This window comes from Peromyscus maniculatus, chromosome 8 (assembly GCF_049852395.1).
Source record: "Peromyscus maniculatus bairdii isolate BWxNUB_F1_BW_parent chromosome 8, HU_Pman_BW_mat_3.1, whole genome shotgun sequence".
Classification (NCBI taxonomy): domain Eukaryota; kingdom Metazoa; phylum Chordata; class Mammalia; order Rodentia; family Cricetidae; genus Peromyscus; species Peromyscus maniculatus.
Genome location: NC_134859.1, coordinates 11,863,381 through 11,873,384, shown reverse-complemented (window position 1 = coordinate 11,873,384; position 10,004 = coordinate 11,863,381). Strand labels below are relative to the sequence as shown.

Below are 10,004 nucleotides of genomic sequence, written 5' to 3'. Positions count from 1 at the left end.
TCTCTCTCTCTCTCTCTTTCTTTTTAAACATAATTTCTTTATTAATTCTTTGGGAATTTCACATCGTGAACTCCAGTTCTGCTCATCTCCCAGTCCTCCCATATCTGTCCCTCACCCTTGCAGCATCTGTCCCAAAGAAAATTAAAAAACCAAGCAAGCAAGCAAACAAAAACCCTCTTCCGTCCTCTGTCTTTCCTGCCTCTCCAACACCTTTTCATGTGTCCCGGTGGCACTGGGAACTGTGTGTCACATAGCTCACCCTTTTGTACAATCATCTTTACTTGCAGATGTTCATTGCAGTGAGTGGTCTGGTTCAAGGCCTCAGGTTTCTAGCACACCATCTCATCACTGGGCCCTCTCTGAAACTCTGCTTGGATATCCCCCAGCCACCGGAATCATGGAGATCCTGCAGGTATCATTCCGCAGGACCAGGCCCTTTACATGCTCCAGCAGGACATAGATGGGGTAGATGTTGTGGTGGACCGACCCAAGGCCCTGGATGTGGGCCTGGGTGGCAGCTGAGCTGGTCAGTCCAGGTTACTGGGGCTGCCTGGGACCTCAGGTGAGGGGCGGAGCCAGCTCTGCGTGTTTCCTTCTTTAGTTCCTGTCTGTTTCTCAGGTAAGAACAGGGAAGCAGAAGAGGGTTGGAGTTGCACATTATGGCCCATCCTCACAGTGATAGTCACAGATGGAACTTCATCCTACCTCTGCCTGCTGTGGAGATGTGTGTGGTAGGACATGGCGTCACCTCCACCTGCTGTGGAGATGTGTGTGGTAGGAACATGGTGTCACCTCCACCTGCTGTGGAGATGTGTGTGGGAGGACATGGCGTCCCAGACCTACCATGCTGAGCCTATGTGGGATAGGGGTTCCATCCAAAGAAAGCAGTAAACCGTGTGAGTTGGAAAGGTACCTCAAAAAGCATCTACTATAAAGGCCAAGTTCCTTATAGACTTTGCCTCTTGGCTTCAGGCTTTACTTTATCTAAAGTCCAGCTCAGTGTATACCCTTAGTTTCCTGCCTCAAACTGAAGATGATGTGACATCACCGATCACTGCTGGATGTGAACAGACACTAGAGAGCAAAGACACAAGAAGGTACAAGAATATAAAAATTTCATCTCCACACCAGTAGGCACAGGCTCAGATCACAAAAGCAATGAGAGCTGATGTCGTAAATAATGCCACTGGGGATCTGTGTCTACCAATGTGGGACTCATTTCTGAAGCCTATACATTTTTTCTAACCATTGCATGTAAGCTTTGCTGGTATTCTTTATCATTGTTGTTTGGTCCAAAGGGGCCAAAAACGTAGATGAGAGTTTCTCTTTTTGTCTCTAATGAAGCTCTGAGGGATACTGGTCCCAGTAGCCAAAGAGACTGCCGTAAATGACTGTTCTGTGATTGTTCTGAACTCTTTCCCACTCAGAAGACCAAGACCCTATACATCTGCTTCTCACTAGCTTAGGACTCGCCAGTGTTTCCAAGACATCACAAACCCCGAAATTAGGCCAAGGTGAACAGCGTTGGATAGCACCAACCTCCCTTCCCAGGTAAGGTTATAACAGTGGAGGCACATGTATTTGCCTACTCAGGGTTGAAGTTATTGCCTCCTTCCAGAGGCCAGAAGCCAGTGTGGAAGCCTGAATCCATTGTTATCGCTTGTGACAAACACACACCAACAGAGTGTTTCTCTGACGTTCTGAGCTGAGGAGGAGTTGGAAGGAGAGCTGAGAGGTGTAAAAACAGACATAGCTATTCTTAGAGGCTGTGTGGCCTCAGGGATGCTCAGGTAGAAAATACATCAGGGCTGAGTGTTGGAAAGCAGACGTGTAGACAGGCTGGGCGCATCCTGGGTTATCAATTCTATGAACTGATTTGCAAATGTGATCCTGCCTGGTGCTCTATCACACCATGCCCATTTAGGTTTTGAATTTACTGTCTCCTATTCACTTGGGCTCAGACCTATGAGAGGCAGCAACCAGTCCAGCGTCTCCGAGTTCCTCCTCCTGGGACTCTCCAGGCAGCCCCAGCAGCAGCAGCTCCTCTTCCTGCTCTTCCTCATCATGTACCTGGCCACTGTCCTGGGAAACCTGCTCATCATCCTGGCCATCGGCACAGACTCCCGCCTGCACACCCCCATGTACTTCTTCCTCAGCAACCTGTCCTTTGTGGATGTCTGCTTCTCCTCCACCACTGTCCCCAAGGTGCTGGCCAACCACATACTCGGGAGTCAGGCCATTTCCTTCTCTGGGTGTCTCATGCAGATGTATTTTCTCTTTGAACTTACAGACATGGACAATTTCCTGCTGGCTGTGATGGCCTATGACCGGTATGTGGCCATATGCCACCCCTTACACTACACAACAAAGATGACCCATCAGCTCTGTGTCCTCATGGTGGTCGGGTCATGGGTGGTAGCCAGCCTGAATGCTCTGTTGCACACCCTGCTCATGGCTAGACTCTCATTCTGTGCAGACAACATCATCCCCCACTTCTTCTGTGACATCATTCCCCTCCTGAAACTCTCCTGCTCAGACACACAACTCAATGAGCTGATGATTCTCACAGAGGGAGCTGTGATCATGGTCACCCCATTTGTCTGCATCCTGGTCTCCTACACCCGCATCACCTCTGCTGTCCTGAGAGTCTCATCCGCGAGGGGAAGATGGAAAGCCTTCTCCACCTGCAGCTCCCACCTGGCTGTGGTTGGCCTCTTCTATGGCACCATCATCGCCGTGTATTTCAACCCCTTATCTGCACATTCATCTGAGAAGGACACGGCAGCCACTGTGCTGTACACAGTGGTGACCCCCATGTTGAACCCTTTCATCTACAGCCTGAGGAACAGGGACTTGAAAGGGGCACTACGCAAAGTGGTCCATAAGAAGATGCTCTCTTTCTGATCAGTGTATACTGAGTCTATGTATCACTCTCATGTAAGTAATCATTTCCACCTCACAGATGTCATACAATCTGTCTCTAAGAGTATTTCCTGAAATAGAATAAACACATTTGGTAGAAGCTTATCCACAAGTCTTGACTTAGTCCACACCCTGCTCCTCTTAACGTGTGAAGCCAATTACTCTATCCTAAATGTGTTTATCAAACAATCATCCTTCCTTTTTAGCTGGGGTTATAGCTCAGCAGTAATAGGCTTGCCTGGCACATAGAGTCCCATGTTTGATCTCCAGTGCCACAAAGCAGAAAGAGAAGGAAGTTCATTTTCCCTTTCCAGGTGAAAGTGTGAGGATCACTTTGGAAGCCTCTACTTCACAAAATTTTGCATTTCCCTTTTGAAAAATGTTTTCAGAACACACAGCAATCATTTCTTCAGCCCAGGCAGAAAGTTAATCTCACCAAGAAGCCTTGAAATGCAATTATCATTGCTGGGACTAACTCCAACCAGTTAGATCCAAATGTCTTTGTTTCTCGTGTGCTTTACAACCCGGCCCCATGAAGTGTGGGCTAGAAACTCTCAGGGAAATCCGAAGTCCTGTGTGGGCAAGGTATGGGTAGGGTCAAAGTGGTGTTACCGGCGACTCTGTGGGCTAACACCTCAGGCTCCTGCTGAGAAGGCTGCTCCTGGGCTTCACATTGAATCCTGATTACACGGGATGTGTTTTTGTCTCTGGTCATCTAATCAGACAGCTCTACCTTATGGGGCATCGCATCGTCACCAAGACGTGCCTTTGAGTGTGAGGGCAAAGTTCCAATGGAGCAACCCATGTGTATGAGATGGCTGCCTTCCTCTTCTTGGGTACTCAAGCCTCCTCAAAAGTCAAAGTTTCCTGCTCTTTGGAGCCTTTTTGTTCATTTTGTTTTTGGGTTTTTCAAGACAAGGTTTCTCTGTGTAGCCTTGGCTGTCCTGGAACTCTGGCCTACAAACTCACAGAGATCCATCTGCCTCTGCCTCTGCCTCTTGAGTGCTAGGATTAAAGGCCTGCCCCACCACTTCCTAGTTTCTTTGGAGCCTTTTTGGAGTCTTTTAGGTTAAGCAAGCCTCCCCTTTCTTTACCCACCTCCAAGAAAGTCGCTGGAGTCACTGTGCACAGGTGACCATGTAGTCTACTCTAGTCCCCATAAGGCTCCTGCTGAACCCTCTTCGGGGGTGAGACCTGTGGGACTCATGGGCCAACACTGTGCACCTTGGGTGTCCTGAGCAAAGCTGGGATCCTGACACAGTTGTATAGGAGACCTAGTTTGTTGAACAAATGAACACATGAGTGTTGTCTTTTAATTTGTATTGAGTGGGCAAGAGACTTTGCAAGGAATATTTTGAGCAAAATTAAGATTGCATCCAAAATAATCACATCATGTTCTATAGTAGAAAACAATGCTGGGTATTAGGAAGAGTTGTGCTCTTCCTCCATTTTTAGAACATAAGAACTTTTGGGGGGAGTTGAGGAGAAAGTTAGTCAATGAAGTTTCTGCCATACAAGCATGAGGTCCTGAGTTTGGCTCCCCAGCACCCATTTAAAAGCTAGGCTTAGTGGACGAATTTGTGACCAAAGTGTTGTGGGGGAGAGTCGGACACAGGTGGAGTATCTTTAAAACTAAGGTGAGAGTGATTGAGAGAGACACAGGAAGTTGATCTCTGCATGGCACCCACATGCACATAGGCATGCTCGTATATACACACACACACACACACACACACACACACACACACACACACACACACACCAAATGAAAGCATTTTTTACTGTTCATTATTATTATTGAAATTTATAGCAACGCATCAGCAAATAGATAATAGAGAACCACTTCGTGTGCTTCAAATGGCCATCTAAAGACACTGAAGGTTGGAGAGGACATCGAGAAATCAGTGCAGCGGAGCATGTTCAAGACAATGAGAAGACAAAACAGTGGCACATCATGAAGCCACCATGAAAACACTACAGTGGTCTTCAAAACAAATAGAAGGATTGCATGATCCAACCACTAACTTACAAGTTTGATCGCAAAATGTCTGAAGGCACAGTCTCAAAGGGATGTTCATATACTGGTGTTCTTAGCATCACTACTACTACTACTACTAATAACAATAATTTTACTGTCTTGGTTGGGCTTCAGAGAAGGCTCTGTGGGTAAAGCCTTTGCCACACAGGCTGAGAACCTAGGTTCGGATCCCAATAAACTATGTACTGCTGGATGCAGTAGCGTGAGTCTGAAATCACAGTGCTCCTGCAGTGAGGTGAGAGGTGGAGGCAGGAGGATCCCCAGGAGGTTCTGGGCCAGCTAGTCTGGAGTACACAGTATCAAACAATAAGAGGCTTTGGCTCAAACTAGATAGAAGACATAGTCCACACCTGGGATTACGCTTTGACCTCTACATGAGTGCTATGGCATTGGTACACTCACGCACATGTACACACACAGACATACACATGCACACACACACACATGCACACTCAGACACACACATATGCACATACACACACACACACACACATTGTACACAATGTCCACTAATGGATGAACAGATTAAGCAAAAGGTGAAAGTGTGGTACACACATACAATGTAATATTATTCAGCCTTGAAGAGGAAATTCTAATGTGCTTCAAAATGAATGACCCCGAGGGCATCATGGTAAGGAAAATAAACCAGTCACAAAAAGACAGCTACTACATCATCCCCATTATGTGAGGTTCTTACAGTAGTCAAATTCATGATAGGAAACAGCTTGGTAACTGCCAAGGACTGAGGAGAGGGAAATAAAGGTTTGTTACTTGTAGGGATTGGAGGAAACCCTGAGTGAGTCTAGTGTGCCTTTTGACATGTGCACTGCCTGGGGTGGCTCCAAGGCCAATTGACCCATGGACACTGGCCAAACTGTTACCCATATGGGCCACACTAACGGGTGTGTGTGTGTGTGTGTGTGTGTGTGCGTGTGTGTGTGTGTGTGTGTGTGTGTGTGTGTGTGTGTGAAACCTTGGGAGTCTCAGTGTTTATTATCAGTGTGTGCAGAGACTAGCAGCTGTGGCTTCCTCCCCCAGGATGTTGACCTTCTGGGGCTGCAGAGACCTCCCACCTAGACTAGCTGACCCCGCCCTCCACTAGGGTTCCTGAATGTGGCCTTGTTTAATTGGAATAAAATTTCAATAATGCAAAATGGAAAGAATCCTGAAGAATAAACACTCAGAACTGTGAATGTCCTTAACACAGCTGAACTGCCTAATTAAAAAGATAGAATTGACAAAGTCTGCTGCTTATTTTATTATAGCTAATATAAATGATGCTTAAAAGGTAAAATCTGTTTTTAGAATCACAATATAATATACAATGTAAATGATTTTTATAAGATATCAGGAAGAAAGTGAAAGTAACCTGTAAAAACACATGAAAACAATTGTAAACACAGTTGACCTCAGGTTGCATGGTGGTTTGAACGAGAAATGTCTCCCATAGACTCAGGATTTGAAATTTGGCCCCTAGTCGTTGGTACTGTTTGGGGAAGCTTAGGAGGTTCAGTCTTGCTGGAGAAGTATGTCTCTGGGAGGCAGGCTCGGCGAAGTAAGGCCTCACCCCACTGGTTCCTGCTCTCTGCTTCATGTTTGAGTTTAAAGGTGTGAGCGCCCACCCAGCTGCTTGCTCCTGCTGCCATGCCCTGCCAGGATGGACTCTTATCCTCCTGAAACATAAACCTGAGCAAAATCTTTCTTCCAGAAGTTGCTTGGTCATGGTGTTTTTTGTTTTTTTTTTAAAGATTTTATTTATTTATGTATATGAGTGCTTTAGCTGCATGTACAACTTCATGCCAGAAGAGGTCATCAGATCCCACTAGAGATGGTTGTGAACCACCATGTGGTTGCTGGGAGTTGAACTCAGCACCTCTGGAGGAGCAGGCAGTGCTTTTAACTACTGAGCCATCTCTCCAGCCCCATGGTCATGATGTTTTATCATAGCAACAGAAAGGTAATGAATACATGTTATAATAGCATTTTTTTTTTGAGACAGGGTTTCTCTGTGTAGCCCTGGCTGTCCTGGAATTCTCTCTGTAGCCCAGGCTGGTCTCGAACTCACAGAGATCCACCTGCCTCTTCCTCCGGAGCCCTGGGATTAAAGGCATGCACCACTGTTAGTTATTTAGCGGTGCTCTTACCCTGTGAGGAAATGTCACAAAAGATGACAGAATCCACTAACAAGAGTTTTATTAAGACAGGAGAGAGAGAGAGACAGATGTGCTCAGGCCTGCGGAAAAGACACATGAATAAAGAGATGGAGCCGGGAATATGGCGCCGGCTTATAAAGGCTGGGCCGCGTCTGCACACATAGGCCCATGTGGCTACTCCACATTTTTATTTATTTATTTTTTTTATTTTTCTGCCTCCGCTGCAGATATGGGAAATAAGGCTTTCAACCTTATCAGTCCTACTCCCTTAGGCTGTCTTCTTGAGGCTTTAAAACCTCTCAGCTTAATGCCTTACTTAAAGATTCCTAAGCTTATCCATCTCTGTGCTAAGAGATGGCTCAAATATGCTTTAGAAAATAACAAAAAATGGCCGCCGAGCGGCTCCTTAGCTCCTGATATTTTACGGGAATTTTCTAATTTCTGCCAGCGAACAGGCAAATGGAAAGAGTTGCCCTATATCATAGCTTTCTTCTTTCTCAGTGCTAAACCGTCTCTTCTGGGTTCCTTCTCTCCTGCTCATATGCTCCTAGCTATGCCTAAACCGGAGGATTCTCTGACTCCAGAATCTCTGACTAGATCCTGCTAATGAACCTCCACCTATCCGACCTCCGGCTCCCACCCCTGCTCCTAGGGCGACTGTTCCTTCAGCTCCTCTCCCTGATTCTTCTTCCTCTAAAGCCGATTCTTCCTTGGCAGGAGCTGTTTCTTCCTCGGCGGTGGTCGTTTCCAAAGCCCTGCCCTGGCTCCAACCTTTGCTCCTCCTGCTACTGGTTCTTGAACTGCTAAATTGCCTGATTCCAACCATCCAACCCGTCCACTATTCTCCCTTTGCGAGAGGTGGCCGGTGTGGATGGACTGATTAAGGTCCATGTTCCATCCTCTCTCACAGAACTCTCTCAGATAGAAACTAAGCTGGGTTCTCCTTCTTCTTCTTCTTCTTCTTCTTCTTCTTCTTCTTCTTCTTCTTCTTCTTCTTCTTCTTCTTCTTCTTCCTCCTCCTCCTCCTCCTCCTCCTCCTCCTCCTCCTCCTCCTCCTCCTCTTCTTCTTCTTCTTCTTCTTCTTCTTCTTCTTTGGTTTTTCGAGACAGGGTTTCTCTGTGTAGCTTTGTGACTTTCCTGGATCTCACTTGGTAGACCAGGCTGGCCTTGAACTCACAGAGATCCACCTGGCTCTGCCTCCCGAGTGCTGGGATTAAAGGCATGCGCCACCACTGCCCGGCCTAAGCTCGGTTCTTATACTTCTAATTCGGCTTCCTTTATTAAACAGTTTCAATATATAACTCAATCTTATAGTCTCACCGTTCATGATATATACACGATACTTTTCTAATAATTTATTTCCTGAGGAGCGCAGGCGGGTAGGGAAACAGGCTAGAACTCATGCAGATGAGGTTCACCAGACTAACCCCTCACATCCTCCAGGAGCCGAGGCAGTTCCTGACCAAGAGCCACACTGGGACTATAACACCCAGGGTGGCTCTCTAGCCAGAGATAGGTTTATTACCTGTCTCCTGACAGGCCTCAGTAAGGCTGCCCTAAAACCAGTAAACTATGAAAAACTAAAAATGATAATTCAAGATAAGGACGAAAATCCATCTCACCTCTTGGAGCACCTCACCAAGGCTCTACTTCAGTTCACTAGCTTAGACTTGGAGAGCCCTGAGGGCAGGCAGCTCCTGATGACCCACTTTGTCTCACAGAGCTTCCCCGACATTAGGGATAAACTTGAACGTTTGGAGAACGGCCCTCTGACCCCACAGGCAGATGTGCTGGCGATAGCATTTAAGGTGTACCATGGGAGGGATGAAAAAGCCCAGAAAAGGAGCTGCCAGATGCTGGCGAGCACCATCCGCCCGGCTCCCTGAAAGCCATCTGGTCCCTGTTTCAAGTTCGAGAAAGAAGGCCACTGGGCCCGGGCTTGCACCACCGCCCCACGAAGGGCACCGACAGGGCCTTGTCCAAAATGTTGCCAAAAGGGTCACTGGTCAGCTGACTGTCCTAATGTCCCAAGCGACATAGGAATGCCAGACGAAGACCGCCCTCCTGCTGATTTCTAGGCTGGGCCTACAGTGATGACTGATGCTACCCGGTTCCCGCCCCTGCCACTCCCATCTCACACAAGGAACCAAAGGTAATAATAGAAGTAAATGGGCGCCCCATCTCATTCCTTTTGGATACCAGAGCTACCTACTCTGTCCTGAGAGAGTTTTGGGGGCCTACCTCTCCTTTTCGTCTCCCTATTGTTGGGGTTGGGGGACAGTCTTACCTACCTCATCAGACACCACCACTTAACTGCATTTTCAGAGGCATCTCTCTCACACACACATTCTTCGTGGTGCCCAGCTGCCCTGGACCTTTAATGGGAAGGGATCTTCTAGCTAAGGTAGGAGCGTCCATTTCTTTCACTTCCCACATTCGCCTCATCGCAGACGCGCCAGCAGCTCCCCTCCTCCTTCTCCTGGCCACTCACTCTACTGACTCTAACAGTTCTTTTCCCCTGCCAGCCTCTCTGGTAGACCCAAAAGTCTGGGATACCCAGAACCCTTCTATCGCTAGGCACCATCAGCCTATTACTATCCAGTTACAGGACCCTACCAGATATATCACCCAAGCTCAGTACCCTCTCTCACTCCAGAGCCTAAGAGGACTTAAGCCTATCATTTCTGACCTCAGGAAAAAGCTGCTCCACCCAACCTCTTCATCTTTTAACACCCCCATACTAGCAGTTAAAAAGTCTAATGGAACCTATCACCTGGTTCAAGACCTCCGGCTCATTAACTCTGCAGTGGTCCCCCTCCATCCTGTAGTGCCTAACCCTTATACTCTCCTGTCCACTGTCCCTTCAGGAACCTCTCACTTCTCAGTTCTAG

General features: G+C 47.3%; 1 protein-coding gene across 1 annotated transcript; it reads left to right on the top strand.

The window, feature by feature from the left end:
- Nucleotides 1–269: 269 nt before the first annotated feature.
- On the top strand, nucleotides 270–2,946 carry LOC102905459 (olfactory receptor 1f45-like). Its single transcript, XM_076577504.1, has one exon. It carries the CDS (start codon nucleotides 1,966–1,968, stop codon nucleotides 2,902–2,904), a length of 939 nt encoding a protein of 312 aa, XP_076433619.1. The 5' UTR covers nucleotides 270–1,965; the 3' UTR covers nucleotides 2,905–2,946.
- Nucleotides 2,947–10,004: the final 7,058 nt, after the last annotated feature.

What these genes read in the sequence shown, in the direction of transcription:
- LOC102905459 (XM_076577504.1), top strand. Translation starts at nt 1,966, where the DNA reads ATGAGAGGCAGCAACCAGTCCAGCGTCTCCGAGTTCCTCCTCCTGGGA.